Source organism: Aythya ferina, assembly GCF_964211825.1.
Source record: "Aythya ferina genome assembly, chromosome: 12".
Taxonomy (NCBI): Eukaryota; Metazoa; Chordata; class Aves; order Anseriformes; family Anatidae; genus Aythya; species Aythya ferina.
The window spans coordinates 5,794,436-5,813,586 of NC_140308.1; the positions used below are offsets into that span (position 1 = coordinate 5,794,436).

The 19,151-nt window shown below is 40.8% G+C and overlaps 1 protein-coding gene across 3 annotated transcripts in view; it reads left to right on the forward strand.

Moving 5' to 3' along the window:
* LOC311443242 (uncharacterized protein) overlaps window positions 1-10,067 on the forward strand; it is a 409,687-nt gene extending 399,620 nt beyond the window's left edge. For all 3 annotated transcript variants that reach the window (XR_014697143.1, XR_014697144.1, XM_084533287.1), the window contains one exon: window positions 5,086-10,067. Coding sequence is in view for 1 of the 3 variants with exons in the window: in XM_084533287.1 (XP_084389413.1) it covers window positions 5,086-5,177 (92 nt within the window). In the remaining 2 variants the exon portion in view is untranslated. The remainder of the gene's footprint in view (window positions 1-5,085) is intronic.
* The last annotated feature ends 9,084 nt before the right edge of the window (window positions 10,068-19,151 follow it).

Here is a 19,151-nt window from a genome sequence, read left to right on the forward strand (position 1 = left end):
TGCTAGTAGTTATGATTTTGTAGCAATATGCTAGTGATTACCACAAATATATAGGGAGCAGGAGGATATGATACAACCTAAGCTCTAAACTATCCTTGTGTGATCTTATTCTTTACATTTTCTTAAAAGGTTTTATGAAAACTCTTAAAAGCCCCAGGAAATAATTCTATCTATCTATCTATCTATCTATCTATCTATCTATCTATCTCTCTCTCTCTCTATGTATATATTATGGAACAGTTATCCCTTTTAAAACAGCCTTCAGTAGAGTAATCCCTGTTTTCCAGCTTCTGGAAAAGGAAAGCTGGAGTTTTCTAGAGTCATTTCAATCCCAATGTAAACATTTTGGAAAAACACATATGTTTAGGAAGTACTTTGATGATATGTGAGGTTCAGTGGATTCTTCAATATATTGAAAGAAGGATGTGTATGCTTTGTAACCTGAGCACTGGCTGGGCATCAAGCTTCCCATAAGGTATTCTGCCGAGCTGCAGCCAAGAGACCTGATACCAATAATGGTCCAAGAATTTAAGGTGTTCATTAATATTCAGCTATAATGAATGCAGCATGTGTTTTTGAATAAACTACATGCTTGAATGAGAACCTCTCATTCAAGAAGCTGAGGTGCATAGTATAGTGATTAGGCTTGGCAAAAAGCAGTTGCTTTTTATGGATGACACCAGCCAGCTAATTGTAATTGCTAACAGCGCATGTCCTGTAGCGTCACTTGCAGAAGCAAGAGGCTGAGCTGTTTGGTTGTCCCAAACCATTCGACACTGGTAGATCCCAAGGGAGTGCTGTGACTGCAAAGTCCCTGCTGGTTGGCAGAAGTCTGCTTTGCATTAGAGCACAGTTGTTTCAAGCTTGATATATGTTTGGCTGAATGCTCAGCCCTTTTCATTCTGGTTGATTTGTTAAAATTTTGCTCGCTTCCCGTAAACTAAAAATGGCTCTGCTTTCTAGAAACCATTTGTTTGAGCGTCTAAGGAGAATCTGTTTCGGTTACACCAAGTCAGAACAGTAACCCACACTAGCAATGCAAAACTTTGAATTTATTACGGGAGAAGTAAAAAACAGAGCCCAAGCATTTAGCCTTGTGATACCGGAAACTTCACCAACCCCAAAAGAGGTCTTTACCCTTCAAAGCAAGCAGGATCTGTCCCCCAGAGGTCACTTAGGTCCAGCCTGTGTTGTGTACCACCAGTGGTGAACATGCAAGGGAGGTATTATCATCTTGATACGTTCAGGTTTGGGGCCAAAACATCTTTTCAGTTGCATAATGGGGTATTAGGGTGGAGGCTCTCATTTCCATATTGTTCAGATGATCTTCTTTACACAGGGAAGTGAGATGTTCTAATACTCTTATCTTACCTTACATAACTCCAGATGTTAATCATCAAAAAATGATCCAGCCCTTTTTAATATGAGGGAATGAAATGATAAGGCCTGAATTAATTTTTCATTTTTCTCTTGATAAACCTTAACTCTGAGATGCCAAAGGAGGTGGATTCAGTAGACTTCTCAGTAACCTGCAGCTGTAATTACATCAGCCTAAGTGTTCTCCTTTTCTCTGTAAAAAAGCATGTTTGCATTATCTTTAGAAAGGGAATTCTTAAAGGGTTAATTGGAAGGAAGCATTTGGTGCTCTTTTTCAGGGGAGGAAGGTAATAGTTTAAGAAATAGCAATCTGGAAAAAGAATCAAAGGGTATTTATAGCATGTAGCAATAGTTTAACGAGTTTTCATCATTTTGACTTCTAGTCAACCAACCTCATGAGCCACCAATACTCTAAAAAGTGGTTTAAAGTGATTATTCACTTTAGTACTACTCCTCATTACAAGTAGAGCAAATGCTTCTGAAACCAGTGTGGAAGGGGGTTTCAAAGTGAAACCATTTTTTTAGAAGTATGACTGCATATCTCTATAAAGTTGCTTATGGTTCCACTTTCCACACCCTATAAATAATAATAATGATTGAAAATAACAAAAGCTTCCCACTCAGACCAATTTACTGCAATTTTCCTTTCACCATCTTATTCAGTTTCTTTAATCTTTAAGCTATCTCCGAATTGCCGCTGGATTTCAGACACATGTATGCAGATAATGAGCTTAGATGCAGATATTACACAAGATCAGGTTTATCAGATATAGGCATTTTTAATTCGTTGGTCCTTTACCATTACTTTTTGGATTCCCACTTTCTAATAACGGTAGAAAATTTTTGGAGGATATTCTCCTGGCCTCCCTTCTCCAACTGAAGCAAGAAAATCTCACCGGATGGGACTTAAATGTAGAAGGAGCACTTAAAGGAAGGCTGCAATCTGCATGCCACACCTCTGCCCTCTCTTGTACACAACGGAAAGCCCGTCAATGTTACTGTAAATTGTGATGGTTCAGCCCAGAGAAACCATATTTTGCACCTCATCTGGTCTAAATATTGAGTTTACGAGTGAATGTTGCTTTGCATTATGTGTTATAGATGCTTTATGTTTATTTAAGAACTCAGTTTGCAGGAATGTTTTCCAGACATGCGGTTTACCGCAATAGACAGTTGTTGATATTCTGATCCCAAGAGCGTTAGAATATGTTTAGAAATTGCGACACTTTTAAAACCAGATGTTCTACATAAGCTACACAAAAAAAGGGGGTGGGGGAACAAATAGAACTGTCATTTGGCATGAAAACAGCCTGTGTTAAAGCAAAGGCAAACACATACCAAGTGAAATAAACGCAGTGAACTGCCCTCAACCCTTTCCTCCTTTTGTAAGTAACTATTTTAACAAAAGATGGAAAATCCCAGTTCCCAGATGGTGTGGGAAGGGAGAAGGAAGGCTTTCTGGTCCAGATTCGCATCTGAAGGAAGCTGCTGGATCTTACTCCTGTGATGGATCAAACCAGAATGACAGAGCTGGGCAACTTCTAGCAGAGAAAGAAAAGAAATCTGGATTCAAAGCCCAGCACAGAATGTAGTTTTCTGTTTCTTTCTAAACGTAAATGATCATCAGTGAGGAGGCAAAGAACGTTATGCCCTGCGTGGTAAATTACCATAAAGATATTCCTCCCAGCAACTAGGGCATGGTGGCACACACTGCCCTGATGTCTGGGATAATTTGATAGAGAAATTTCTGCAATCAGATGGGGGATCTTGCACCAGGGACAGTTTCGGAGATTGAGTATCTCAAAATGCCTCACCTGTAAGTATCTAGTGTGAGAGCACAGTTGGACAGCAGAGCAACTGGGGCTCACAGCCATCTCCAGCTGATGAGAAAGTGTCTCTTTCCATTTAATCTCTTGTTGCTTGCTCTTCTGACTTTAAATTATTTCCCTTGTTCATTATAAAAGCAGAAGGCAAAAGAGCTTCTTATAGACCAACCTCATGCAGGTTAGCATAGGTTAGCATATCCAATGACAATAGTATAGGGGTCCTTACAGAAAAAAAAAGTAAGTGCAGCTGGCAACCAAAAGGAAAGGAAACCAAGTCACCTTTGCTTTCCTTTACGACAACATGCCACAGAGGTAGAAACATATTACCAGCAAGACTGAAGTCACACACATGAAACAGTTTAAGCTATTAAAACAATTCATGCATTTGCCCCAAGATTGAATGTTTTTTATTTGTAAGGTAAAAGTGGTGTAACATCTACCAAACTTTTTGGTTTGAAAACAGTTAAATGAAAGCTGTAAAGAAAAGTGTTGTGCAAACATGGTTTCACCAGCAGGTCTCCAGATCGCTGAGTGTCAGAGCTGTTGGGACCCTCCTGTATCTCCCCAGAGCTGCAGCAAACCTACTCTGCACACTGGTGCTGTTTTTTTCACGGTTTGGCAGACTGCAAAGAAACAGCCTCATTTATAAGTTGGTGGTTTCATGGGAAGGCAATTTACTTATGTTAAAAACTGCCCTGCTAGTTTAGTCACTCTGCCTTCATTGAACAGAAGACTCCTACTAACATTGGATCAGTTCATTAGTCCAGCTTCAAAGAATTAACACAGTAGTAGGATCTGCCCACTGACTCATTCTGCTCATGAGTACCTGAAAAGCCAGCTCTGAAACTCTTACTAGGTCTGCCTCACCAAAGACAATTTATGGCGGAAGTTCATGTACATATTTATTTTGTTGCTAAAGAGTTTGCTGGCATACTTCAAAGTGTGGGCTATTGCCTGTTCAGGTTTATTGCCTGCTTGAGTGAATTATTGCCTACCTGAACAGGCCTGCTGAGCAATAGTTCAAATTAAAACGTGTCATTTATCATGTTCACACCAATCCAAAATGACCGCAAAACCCAAGGTGTAATTATTGCCAGCCTCTGACTGCAGAGCTATCATAGCAAGTTCTCAGCCAATGGGGAATACTGGTTCCTCTCTTCAAAGGAAATCTAATTCTTTCTTCCTAATCAACAAATATGACCCTAGCATTAACAGTAATACTGTTTCACATGCTGATATTCACCACTGAAACCAACTTTTAAATATGGTGGAAAAGCGTGGCATGGATCCCATCCAGGACGAGTTTTTCTTCATCTGTAATTTTGGACCCAAGATTTTTCATTAAAATCTATTTGAAAATACAAGTCTTGTTCTTCTCACCAATATCTGGCGAGTATGTTGTCACGTGACCTAAAATGACAGTGTTATTTTTGTTGTCACTATTTTTATTGCTACCACTTCTAAAGTTTCAGAAAATAAGTGAAAGCAGAATCTCAGCACCAGCACGGGCTGTGGACTCTCAAATGTTTCAATAGCTGCAGTCAGCTAAGTCTCTACATCCGTGTTCTGCTCCATCATCTTCTATCCCTGTTGTTTATTGTGTCATCTTTTCATATTCTTTGATATATCCCAGGGTTTGTGTCACATTTTAACCTTAAAACTTGTAGGGCTACAGCTGCCTATGGTATGTATATGAAAGCAAGGAAAAGCAACAATATATAAAACTGTGTGCTGTTCCTCACATCCCTCCCTAACCCTTCCTGGCTCATCCAGGACTTTTGAGCTTTTTCTGGATAATGTAAATCTTCTGAAGTAAGAGAGAAATAAACCTTTTTGTCTATGTCTTTACTGAGGCATGCTTTTTTTCTTTTTATTGTTGTAGGACCTGAAAGGAAAGAAACTATCCAAACAAGAACCAAAACATCAGAAAACAAAAAATCAGAAAGCATCTGCTTTAATGGAAGAATGGTTTGAAAGCTTCATGTTTTTGGTCTGTGTAAACACATAAGTGTAAGTACAGGGAGAAAAAAAAATAAAAGAGGATTTAGTCTGATCAGAAAACTCCCGTGTGATGCAGTTCCCATGCACTGGGACTGAAGTTGGACTGGGACTGCAGCTTGTGGTCAGGCTGGCTGTAGCTCATAGGCAGACACGGTTCCGAGCATCCAGATTCCTGTCTCACTTCTCCACGAACTATAGCAGGTCTCTGCAGCTAAACAATTCTCAAATTATGGAGTTTGCATCCTGATCTGAATTTTGCAACTCAAGCCTACCTGTGGTTATGCAGTCAGACAGCAAAGCCAACAAGCCAAGAGCAACGCCTAGTCACTGACTTTGATCTAGAAATAGTTATTATCCTGCTATCTACATTACAAAACATCCAGTTTGCTAAACCTGGGTTATCTACTGATTTGGCTTCATTTGATAGACAGGAGCAGTTCCAGCAGGGAGAGCTTCACATCCTGAAATGATGCATCTTTCAGAAAACTGATAAGCGATAAACCTTACAAAACCTGTGAGTGGGAAATGATATTTCTGTCCACCTCCCAGCTGCCTCTCTCCAGTTAATCCTAAACAGCACCACTGGAAGCCTTTGCAGATGAGATGGAGAAGTGGATGAATTAATGCTTCACCCTACGTGATCAGCCAGATCAGAGCTGGGACCCACCAGTGGGCAGCAAGAGGAAGCAGACACTTCTAATGGGAAGTGCATCACTGTGGTTATGTAGAGGATTTCAGTTTCTCAAGCTTATGCAGACTTGCAGGAGGGTAAATGATTTATTTTCAAACCATCTCTTTGAATTTATTTTTCTTGGAAGCTTGGTGGGAAGTTACTTAAAAAGGAAGTCACTTTGAATTCTCTCCTGTTCACCCCAGATGAGAAGAAACTCTTCTTTCTCTGAAGAGTGAATTTGGGTCACAGTGCGGTAGCATTCAGTCCTCACGCTGAATTACTTGCTGAACATGTGGTAGTGTTTTGCGACATGGTCTATGAACTGGGAAGTAAGCTGAGCTCACCCAACCCATTTCATTTATGGCTTTACACAAGTAAATAAGTATGTTTTCAGCCACTCAACACAAGAATGGCTTGCAAATTGCAACCGCCATTGCCTGGGAGGTTAAAGGTTAAGCTTTTCAACAGGTCAGACTACAGTGCTAATTCACCTCAGTAGTGAGTCCCAGGCAGCCTGTAATGCATATTTGTGGTGGTTGTGTTTGTATAGCATACACATAAAATGAAAACCGTATGACAGAGGTTAGTCCTCTTAAATGGTTGTCACATTGGCTTGGGTAGCTTTCGTACAGTTATCCATATGTTAGCCAAGATTCTGGTGGTATTTTTGTATAAATTTTATTGACGTGGTGAGCTAAATTGGGTAATTTCATAGCTATTATAATCAGCCAGTGGCCCAAGCAATGCACTGCTTTGTTTATCATGAAAATGTTACTAACTGCTCTGGCCAGGTTCAGCCTCCAGCGGTGGCCCTCCTCCAAATGTGGAAAAGCCATTTTTCTGACAGAGAGGTTTCAGACAGGCGATGCTTGTGTTCTTGAGCCACAAAAGCACCGATGCTGTGGGCTGAGGGCTCAGCCCCTGTCACCAGATGTCTTTCCTGAGTGCTACACAGATGAGGAGAGGAGCTTGTGAGAGCTTCCTGAGCTAAGTTCACAAGTACTAAAGCTTGTACTAAGGCCTGGATTAACAGAGATGTCTGAATTTATGGCCTAAATTAAGCACATAGACTGCCATATATATATATATATATATATTCAAGAGAGAGGTGCTCTCAGAGATATCTCAGGAAGCGTGTTTGCCCTCTGTGGTGCCTGTCCCATCAGCTCCAAGAGGGCCCCAGGTAATAAAGATCCTGGTGCAGACATCTCAGCTGGACACCTGCAGAGCTGTGCATGTGGGCCTAAGTGGCTACGTGTCGCATCAAAGAGCCACCTCGTGTGGTTTCTTCAGAGGGCTTGTGTTATTCTGTGACCTTGTGTACTACTTGGTGGACAGCCACTACACGTAGGCGTGATCCTGTTGACAGTGCTGTTGATATTAGTTTGGCAAGCCAAAGGGCTGTGTATGGGTGACCAAAAGAAGCCATTTAACACCTTTGTTGACAAAGTATCAAAATTTCCTCCTCTGCAAAGCAGGAAGAGCCGGCACAGCCCTAGACTTCCTCCCTGAGATCCTTCCTAACCAAGATGCCCTTCTCCAAGGGAGCAGCAGTGACCTTTAAGGTCTGTGTCATGGCACATCAGGATGTGCATGTGTGCACATACTTGTTGCTCTGTTGCAAAGCAGGTGAATCTCAAAACTTAGTATACAGGCCATTCTGGAGAGATTTCTGCTGAAAGGTGAAATATCTACCAAATAAATGAGAAGCCTGGGAGTGCATGTAGCAGGAGATGAGCAAGATGTTTTGAGAAAATCTGATTTCCAGCTCCCAGAGTTCCTCTGTGTCCCCTAGAAAAGAAGATGAGTGGTCCTCAGCTTTGGTGAAATGCTTGATGGAGCTGGCAACATCACTCTGGCTTAACCCTGGCTATAAATGATGCTTACATTTCAAAAGCATTTTTAAATAATATTTTTCATAAGTATAAGCTAAAGTAGTTACTTTCCACCAGGGTCATGGAGAGTTCACTAAATGCTGATAGACTGTATTCTGTATTAATGGTGCTAAGCTAAATGCCTCACAGAACTGCCAGAGCCCTTTATTTAAAGAAATAGCACTGTATTTCACAAGAAAATATTTTTTAAGCTTTGCCTACCAATAATTTGTCTAAAGAGAGACAGGTCTAATTATTTATATTGAATCTGGAAAGCCCAGAATTGCATGTGTTCAATAAGATACATGCTTTATTTGAATATACATTTAGAGCGGTGTGCAACACAGATCATTAAAGCATTTTGTTTTCTTTTTATTTAACGGAATATCAGCAATTAGGTTCTTCAGCTAATTATTGGATCTTATAAATGATTCTTCAAAAAACAGCTACAAGGATTAGGTTGTGCCTTTATACGGAGCTCTGAGAAAGCATGCAGCAAGAGGAGAATCGCCATGCGGATTGCAATTTCTTCTCTTCGGTGAGGGGAAGGGTCTGCAGCTCATCTGTGTCAGTTCATCTTTATCACCAAGCCAGCTGGACGTAGGATGCTTGTTCGTCTGTCCACAAGCATATCAGAAGCTGGGGGCTCATTTCTGACTGTAGGTAAGATCCTTACTACCTTGCATGAGGAATACAGGTCATAAACTAGTTCTTGCTGGTACATATGTAAATTCTCTATTAGTAGTGGTTTGAAGTGTGGTATTAGTTAGACACCAGTTCTTATTACAGTTATGCATTTGAAGTGACTTTAAAGTAAAAATACTAGAAAAATGATATAGATTAAATAAATTCTCCCCATCAAGGCAGTGCAACCCATTGAAATCCACATGATTGCACTGAGAATCGTCTACATTAAGGGCTTGGTAATGCAGCCCATACCCTGGCAGTACTGAGATGAAATCCAGAAACTGTGATATCTTGAGAAGCGCAGGTTCAGCTTTTGATAAACTGTCTGTAAATGTAGTGATAGAAATTGAGGGTCATATTTCATGGGAAAACAGGTCCTGAGACTCTTACCAGTTGGATTCTCAGTGCATGCAAGCTGGTTTCAGTTTATTGTTTTAGAGAAGGTGTGCTCTTACATATCTCTGTAAGATGGCATCGAGTGACCCCAAACAAACCTGAGTTAAAGTACATAGAGAGACAATTAGTCAGGCACTTAACCAGGAGCTTGATGTTAAGCATGCAAATCGAGGGGAGCTATATAATTTTGTTAAGATGAATTCAGTGGCATTATCTGTATGTTAAAAGTTAAGTACTGAACTTACCTGTTGTATTATACCAGGGTCTAATAGCTTGCAGACTCGCTTAACAAATTTAAGATGTTTAATGTGTTTACCACGGACTCTTGCTGTTGTCATGCATCAGGAATTGATTGTTGCTCACAAACAAGTGTGGTAACACTAATATAGCCCTGCTCTTACGAAGCCAGGGACAGAGGGCTGGTAGGAAGCTGGACATGGACAGAGAAGATGCAGAAGGCAGGTCTTCAGCAGCTCACTAGCAACAGGTCAGGTTTTCCAGAGCCATCAAGGCTGAGCAAACATCACTAGTTTTGGTGTTAACCCCAGGGAGAGCAGTGTTAGCTCACTGCTACATGCTTTTGAAGACTTTTGCTCATGAGGTTGGAAATAGAAAGAGAGGAACATTGTGTTCTCCATGCAGCTGTCAAGGACTGAGCTCATTCGCTACGATGTGTAACTACATTTGGGAAGTCCTCTCATCTCATCATTGATCTGGAAACTACTACGTTTTTCTCTCAGGACTCAGTGTGGATAAAGGTGATGGACCTCGAGACCTTGCCAAATGAAACCTCTGTGTCAGAGAGGCATGAGAGCTGGGCCACCCCACCTGGCTCTGTCTTCGTGTGTATGGGAAGGGAGGTCTGGGGTGATTTAGGGAAGAACCCAGTATTCCTACTCACTAGCAATCAAGACAGAAATGTTCCCGAGTGAGGTACTCAGCACCTTCAGTTCTCACTGAGGTAGAGTTCCTTTGGGACTACTTTCATGTGTCTTTAGGGGATGTAACCAAATTATACCACATGAGAGCTTGTAATTTTAATGTTATGCTGTGAGCGAAAAACTATAAACATAACAGGAAAGACTGGATGTTTTCCATTCATATTTTTAGAAAGGTTGTTCTCATCTGTACACATTAGTTTTTCAGCATCTTTGGCAAGATTTAAATGAATTATTTAACTGGAATTGAAAAGCAAGTCTTACTTTTAAATAAAGCCAATAAAAGGGTTTTTTTGTTTGTTTGTTTGTTTTGTTTTTTAAATTCTTAGAATATTACTATAGAAGATAAAGATCAAAACCAGATCAACGAGGTGATAAGGCTAACAAGATTCTGAACCACTAACCTCGCAGGCAGGAGGCAGATCATTTTAGAGAAATGACTGGCTAAGATCAGAAGTATGGTCAGTACTGGTGGTGTCATAAGGTTTTAATCAGAAGCACTTCCATCTTGTGACAGTCCTTTGTGATGGGGACTGTAGCTCCTGCGGAGCTGGGAGCAGTGTGGGGCCACACGAACAAGCCACAGCTCCAAGGACTGCTTGGTGTAAAAAGTGGAAGAAGCCAGGACCAGGCCCTGCCTGGAAAGGTTGGCTTGGACTTTCAGTCTCCTGTCCTCTGGTAATTGGAAAATCTGTAAAAAATGGTGAGTCAGAACCCAGCAGGAGACTTTTTGGTTCAGAAAGCAAAACCTGCCCAAGAGGAGCACTTGGACAGTGGGTGAGCTGCGCTTGCTGCTTGGTCTGGCCAGGCTGAAGCTGGGGATGTTCTTACAAGCTAAACCCACATCTCTGAGGGTAGCAAACCCATTCTGCTTTGTGCTAGAGGTGGTAGCTTTTGCTCCTTGCTCCACAAAGCTTAAGATTCCCATTTCCTTAGGTAAGATGGGATCTACTAGCTGGAAAAGTCAATCATCTGCATTGTAGAGCAGGAGATGTTTTATGCCCACCCCACCCACAAAACCACTCTGCAGTGTTTCCATGCTTCCACTTTTGCTGTTAAGACAAGATTTTCTCCTGCAACTGAACAGTAAATGTTTCATAAACTGTTCCTCCGTCTGCAAGTGGACCTTGAAAATTGATTATTTTTTGTTTGTTTCTTTTAGTCTCCAAATGTTTCTGCCATTATAAGGCAGGCAGTTATTTTGCTAGGAAGGAATGTGAAGAATTAGAGAAGTTGAAAGCGATTAGGGCTCTGTCTTTTAAGACAGAGCCATTCACAAAGCCTGGCATTCAGCCTGCTTCAGGCGAGCATCATAAGACACCCTGAAGCCTTGAAATCCCTCAGTTTTAAACCCCATGGGGTGGCTTTTGCATTATCAGGGAAGAGATGATATTGCAGAGACTATTTTCTTCATATTTTAAAGGTCTCTGAGTTAATATTTATTCTAAGTAGTTGTTTATTTTTGGATACTTTTATTGTTTCTAGGAAGGCCACAAAGAGTTCAATGTTATGGAGTAATGGTTACTTTGTATTTATGGTTAAAGCAAAAACAAGAAGAAAAAAGAAAGTGCCAAACAATCCTGCCCCAGTTCTTTATTTAAGGAGACAATGTACTTTCCACCCATGCACAGGCAGTGCTTTATAGGCTGTATAATAAAACGCTGTTCCAGATATTGTCTAAATAGAAACAGATTTAACCCTGCTGTTGTGACTTGCATTGCTGGGTAATGAAAGTTTTCAATCTGGTTTTACTTTGTTTTATGCTTGGTGGAGAACTGCACATCCACAAAGCCTTGCCTTATGCACAGAGACCTGTTGTTCCAATGCCATCTGCTTGTGTATGAATGGTGAGCATCTCCCAAAACCACAACAACAACCACCAAAACCCAAGGATTTGGCCTTTTCTGATAGGTAAAGAACTGCAGTTCAGCCCTCAAAGTGGTATTTCCTGCAAAGACCACGTTATAAAACAGAACCCAGTGGTTTCCAGTGAGAGTTTAAGGTGTACATGGCAATGAGGTGGTGGTGCCTCTTGCTTCAGTTTTTGATGAGAGGTCCAAAACCTAAGAATTTCTATTGCCTATGTAGCCGTCTACTAATGGCATACTCAAAACTGCTGAAAAGACTCTTTAATTTAAGTTGGCTTGGAAAGTTACCCATCGCTGTGTTACCTAAAGCAATCTCTAAGTGTTTCTCCATAGGGGAAGAGACCTATGATAACAGAAGATCCCTGAAGATCGGAGAACAAAAGATGGGCTGCAGCACATGCATATCAGGAAACGGTCCATTACTCATGAATTGCTCCATTTCCGTACACCAACGGGGGTCACCCTGTCACTGAGGACCAGGGAGATTATAACAATAATATAAATACTGCTTTATTTACAATTTTAAAAGAAAATAGCTTTCCATGGTCATTACAGAGGGACTGTTTTTTTAAAGTTTCCACAAATAAAACACTCTCAGAGGACAGTAGGAAGTTTGCAATTTGAAGTATTTTGCAGTGGGACTAAAGGCGTATTTCCATGTGTCACAGAACCAGGGCCAGCTGTTGGGGCATGAACTAAGAACTAGGAAGAACCAGATTCTCCACTTCTTTCCCCTACAAATTTCCTGTGTGACCTTGAGCAAGTTTCTGAGTTTCGTTGCCTCTGTGAACTGTCAGTATTCTGCTAGCTTCCCTTTTATACCCCATAATGGTCCCTTTTTATGCTCCGTTATCCAGAATACCACACCCAGCAGCATTGTCATTGTGGTGATGGGGAACCTGTGCCATAGAATTTTTGCATACCCAAAAATGTAACATCTGGGAAATATAAGTATTGTATATACAGAAGAAGGTGCCCCTGTTCATGTTCCCTTACCTCTGTGTCTGTGCCAGCTCCCTGCAGCCTGCCCCATGCAATTACCTGCTCAGAAGTGGTCTGGTCCCTCTGGGGAGGTTGGAGGGGGGTACGTACCTGTGCTGTCTGGGATTGCTGGGGATTGCAAGGACTGGCTCATGGTGCTTTTCCCATCTGCAGGTCAGAGGTAACAGGGTTCTCCTACTGTGTGAGAAACTGCGTGGATGAATACAAGTGACACTAAGGGCAGGCATCGTTCTCATAACGTGTGTCTTACAAGTGCTGGAGGTAGTCACTATAACAACAGCACCTCAAATTTGTGTCCACTTGAACTGCTCCGTCTCTGTAATCGCCGAGCAAGAATGAGCAGGTATGACTCTGATTCTTATCATCCAGCATTAAAACACAGCAATCACCCCAGCCCACCTCTTAGTATTCATTTTACTTATTAAAGCTTTCCAACAAGTCTCTGCAGTGATGTTATCTGCTAAATTGTGTGAGGTTTCTGATCATTAAGTGGATTGGTCTTCAAAGAGCTAAATGAAAATGAGCAATAAATATCAGTGTTACTTAGGTCATGTAGTGCAAAATGACAAGGAGACCGAAAGACCTTCTGGCAACAATAGAACAAACAGATGTGAAATATATTCACTAACGCTTCTTGTGGGTTTTTATAAAGTTTCTCAATACTTTTAATTATTTGGAAAAGCAAGTTAAAATGGAGAAATGGACTTGTCTTAAACTAGAAGAGGTAGGAACTCCTTAAAACCCTGGCTTTTTGTTCCATCGCTGTGAGCTGAATTTATGTACTTTACTCCTGTACTAACTTTCCTCTCTGCAAAAGGGGCATTGTAATATTTATGTATGTGCTGGAGAAGGTATGATTATGGTAATTTCGACAGTGCTTTGCACATACACAGATACATTTCAGAAGGTGAGCCTCCCGCTGGTGGGTGTACAGACAAGCTTGAAGTTTTGCACCTGCAATTTTATTTCCTGTATGTAACTGAGCACTTGTACCAGTAGAAATCTGACTGCAGAGGTAAATGAGGCAGCGGTGGTTGCAGTAACTTCTACTTGTGTCTCTGCTTTCATTCACTTGGAAAAATAAGCAGCCACAACAGTTGCCAGGGCAAATTGCATCCTCAACCAGGGAGTATGAAAATCGCCCACACAAAGCACTGTAAGGAATACTAAATAATTGCGTGATTTCTTTGGTAGTATTTTAAGGAACGATTTTTATGTAGGCAAAAAAAGTAATGAAAAAAAATTCAAAATGCTGCAACTTCTTGTGTCTTAATTAACCTTTCCTGTAGCGTAGGCTATGGCAGCACCACTGTAAATGGTAGCTTTCTGCCTGTATAAGCAGCCTGGCTATCTCTCTCTTACAGTTGAGAATTTCTCTGGTAATAGAAATACCAAGATGTGGCTGTACTCTTCCCTATATCTCTTTTAATGTCCCAGCTGTTGGCATCTCCTTCATGGTAACTGTGGCATGCTGAGTTAGAAGCATACCCAAAAGGGAAGAGGGGATTCAAAGAGAGTTGGAAGATGGAGGCAAACAGAGAGAATTGGAAGGAAGAGTCAACTTTTTAAACAGAAAAGAAAGAAATCTCTAACCTAGAAACCTGCAAGCCTAAAGGTGACAGTCATTTCCTATTTCTGTGAAGACTGTTGGGGTTTCTCTAAAGGAAGTAGGGGGTGGGGTGAGGACAGTTCCTGGTATTTTCCTGAGATTAGAAAGCAGAGAAAAGTTATCAGGCTTCCTATGTGACTACAAAGAAGTGTTTCGGAAAGTGTGAACTCCACTGTAGTGGAGATGGAGTTCATGTCATGCTGTTTGGTAAGGACCGAGATACTGTGATGATAGCTGTAAAGGAGACAAGAAATCTTTGCTCATACTTGACCCCACAGCATTGTTCCCTGTGTATAAGGGAAAAAAAATCTAGTTCGATGCCAGAATGGTTCAGTGAAGTGTTAGAAGTGCCTTGACTCCATCTTTCCTGTACTCAATAATGCCTGAGTCATTTATACCTAAGGAGTGTGCACCCTTCACAGCAGGACACCTCCCAACCATGTACGGGCAATTGGGTGTAGCTGCCATGTGAGGGCTTAAACCAAATATACCTGAAACATTCTTCCACCTTGGTGAAATATTTCTTCACAAAAGGTAGCAGCAATGAAAGAGTCAATATGAGATCTCTGTAGCAGGTCTATTAAGTGGTTTCTGAAGATCTTCAAACGGGACTCTAAAATAAATCAAAACAGTGCAAGAGGGTAAATGGTAAAATTTATAGTTCAAAATTAAATTATGCAGTACTTGTTAAACATAATATTTTAAACTTCCTTGGAAGCATCATAAAGCTTTTAAATTATGCCTGTGATCTGGCATGATGTGCGGTACTACAGCTCCCATTCTGCAGATAGGTGAATCAGGCACAATGTGGAGATTTGAAGGCTTGAACGTGTGTCCTAGGTACAGACAGTGGGGTGTAGGAACATGCATCACCTGGGTTCCCATGTGGTCGAGGGCTGCCTACTGTCCCCCTTCCCCTATTCTATACAGAGATTATCCATCTGCAGAGAAAAGGAAGGGAATCAATACAGAGATTTTGGCTGCTCTTACAGGATCAGGCCTCTAGTGGTTTGGGCAAGGGCACGAAGCTGAGCAGCTGCATTAGGGTGAATACCAATGGATTTTGCTCCACTTTTCTGGTTAATAGGTATTCATCTGAGGAGGGCAGTTATTGTCCAGGAAGAAAATTGTTATATAAATATGTACTGAGGTGAAGCAACTCAGAGTGAAGATTAGAAAAAAAGAAAATCCTGATCTCAGGTCTCTGCTCCTAAAATACGAGGATCTAAAGCTGAAACAGTTTGGTGTGTTCTGAAGCCTAGTGTGCAGGGCCCGTGTTTTTAAAGATGTAATTTTGCATTTGTTGCATCAGTTAGGACTTACATACACTTCTGTGAAATCTGGGCCATAAATGTTGATTTTAAACAAAGATATTTCCATAGGATCTTTATTGTCTGTGTAGTGGTGAAGTGCTATGAATAATTTTTCCCAGGTGCTTAAACAGGTGGTGTCTTCAAGGGAAGCAGGGCTTCTTTCATGTTCCCTATAATTTGTGCTGTCTTGAGACTTCATTGTCAATGTCTTAGGTGAACGTTTATGGCTGTTAGAAATGTGTCTTCCCCAGAAAGATGCTCAGTACCCATCTCCATGGTTGGAACATAAGTGCTACAGTTATTTATTTACAGGGAAGGAAATAACACAGTGGCTCTATTTGCTACTCCTAAATTTATTTTCTCTTCTTTTGTGCAGTGTAAAAATGTTAGTCATCTCCAATGGCCCTTGGAAATAAGCTTTCCAAATATATTCTCATACTCCATACAGATGCACTGATGACACTCCAGCAGTTCAGTAAGGGGAAATCTGAAATAGTGGCACTAAATGACAAGGAAAAAATTGCTGGGGAGAAAACTCTCCATAAAAATCTGAGGATGATTATGGAGCATACGGAAATATTGCCAGTGCTGGACAGCATACTCGTTGAGCCTTCATTTCTCAGACATCATTGATTAAAGGTGAATGGAAAAGTGCCATAGAAAACAGCAGACTCACAGGCTTCAGCTTCTGTTTCCATCTGCTCTTTTAGCTGGAAGTTCAAATCTGCATGACAAAATTGGGATTTTTAATCTTATGCTTAGGATTCAAGCAAAAAAAGCTGGACTGAGAAAGGTCTGGATTGCTGCTGCTAACACAGAACACTTGTGAAACAATGGCACTTTCATTAGGAGCTTGCATTTAGAAATGGGAAGCAAGCTGTGGCAGCCAGGTTTGAAAATATGGACTGATATGACTGTAAGTTTCCATTTCCTTGTTAAGTTTTTTGAAAAGCCATAATACTTGCTTTCCTAAGAAGCATATGTCCTGGGATTGGATTTATCAGCCCTTTTAAAAGCAATGGACGTGTATGCTTGCTGAGATCCATCAATTCTGAGGGCATGTATAAGCTGTATAAACATTTCCATGTGGTTTTGGGGTCTCCCTCAGTGATGTCCTACGTCCATCCTGTCCACGCTCATTTATTCTGACACACAGAGAGTCCTCCATGACTGATGGCACTGCAAAAGTGAGTGATTGACCCTTCCCTGGTGTATATATGTGTGGAGATTATCCATCTGCACAGAAAAGGGAGGGGGAAACTGCACATAGACTTCAGGGGGCTGCTGGAAGGAGCTAGTGCTCTGACAATTCACAATATCACTTGTTCAGCCAAAGAGCTCAAAGAAGTAAGAAGCAGAGATATGGTACTACATGCCAATATAACCACCTCTGCTTCTCCAGCCACATGTAGATCATCCCTGGAATAATAGCAATAGCTGAAGTGGATGTATATATAAATAAATATGTGTATATTTGTATATGTATATGTAGACCTTTTTTTAAAAACAAACAAACAAACAAACAAAAAGTAGTGATTAAGGTAAGTAAGCTGAAGCAGACTGTCCACTTCATTCAAAAATAATCCAAAATACCTTTTTCTTCTTCCTCCTCCTAATTTTTCCAGCCATATGGATTTGCCAGTTCACTGCATCATCGCATGTTCATAACACAGCATTTCTTCAGCAGCTGTCGCTATCTCATAATGCCATAGTACATCTTGTGTGCTGAGTTCCAGGCCACTGTATGATAGACAACAGCTTACACTTAAAGAAAAAAACAAAAAAACACAAAACCACCTCTCTTGACATCCATTTGGAGACTGGTTGTGGACTTCAGAGAAAGCAGAGAGAAGTGCTAGCAGCCCTCTCAAATGTGTCCACTGTTCCAGGCCTGCTAATTCACCACCAGTACTTGACGTTTAGCAAGACACAATTTAGGGTACATTTGGCAGAGAAGTTATGTTTTTCTTCCTTTGCTCACCTGATGCATGCAAGTTGGCTACTGGGTGTAGCGTGGGGTGCTGACTTGCTAATGGATTTTTACAGTCTAGGAAAAACCTGGGTGAAAATAGGATACACCCCAAACAAAAGTCGTGTGTGAAATTTGGAGATTTCATAGAACTGGATCACAGTTGTCCTCAGTCTGGCCATAATGATGTATTTACTGCAGGATCACAGCTGAGATATGTAAACATTGATTAATGTGTGATCTTGTTCCTAGGTCAAAAGACAAAGGATCTGTAAGAACTGACCTAAAATGATATTGTCTGGAAGAGGTAGGGAAGTATTGAGGCTATTAGATGTTTTTCCAACCATCTTCCTTGCCTGGGAGCCCTGAGACAGGGCCAAGAGGTGGGGAAATTGCTCTGTAGGCTCTATAGGCTCTATTGTCACATTGTCATTTGCTACATACCCATTTTGGGCCAAAACGCAGGATTTGTTGAGTGTGTGACTGCGGCTCATCTCATTGTGTGAGAACATGTGTGGGTGTTGGGTCACAGGGAAAAAAAGAACATCTTGCCCTTTTTCTCATGTAATCAGAAAGCGCTTGAATATGATCACGTTGGGGTTACCCCAGCTGAAGGCTTGGCCACCTAGACTGTATTTAATGCAGTTAATGCAGATATTTAGGCTGTGGTACTTTCTCAGAAATACAGTAGGTGTGACTTTCAGCTCATGCTTCTCCTTTGACTGTCACAAGAGCAGGAAGAAAATGGTTGATTTTTTTTTTTTTTTTTCCCCCTAATGAATATTATGACATGATAGTTTGAATTATCAACGTGTCTTATAACATGTTGCAGATGGTGGTTTAATGATGTAACATCCCTTCATAGAAAAGAAAACACATACCTGGTAGTTAGCTTGAACTTGATCAGATAGCAGCAGATCACAAATTGGTGTTGCTATTTCCTCTCACGTGATCCTGTTTGATGATATTTTACAAAAAGAAACCAGGAAACATTTCTTCTTATAGTCAGTCATTAGCAGAGAGAGAGCAATTGTACAGTACTAAGATTATCCAGCAGCAGAAAGAACATCCTAATCCCAGACATGAGAGACAGGATGTCCATTAGGAATGGTAGCCACTGATCAATAGTCTAATTTAGCATAGAAATGTTTTATTGCTTTGGGAGCTGGAAGAAGAGAGGGAGGTATTGCAATGTCTTTAGTTCCAGTCCTGCCTCTGCTGCTGATTCACCCCAAAGAAACACTGGCTGACTCCACTGCTTTTCCACAGCCGTAGGATCAAGCAATAATTTTAAAATAGCAGAGCATTATGTATTTTGAATGTGCATTTGATTATGTATGGGGCAGCACAAAAGAAGAAAATCCATTTCGGATGACATCAAGAGTAAGCTGACATTAGTCTACAGCTAATTTATGATCAAATTCATCAAATTTCTGGGCCCTCAGCAAAGAAAATAATAACCAAAAAGTTACTTTCAGAAATTTGTTGCCTTTTTCAATTTTTTAAATAAAAAAAAAAAAAAAAAAAAAGAGAGAGAAAATTCTAAAACGAAACTTTGAAAACTTTGTTTGCCAGAAATATGCAAATATCACTGACAGGGTATTAATGTTTTCAGAAC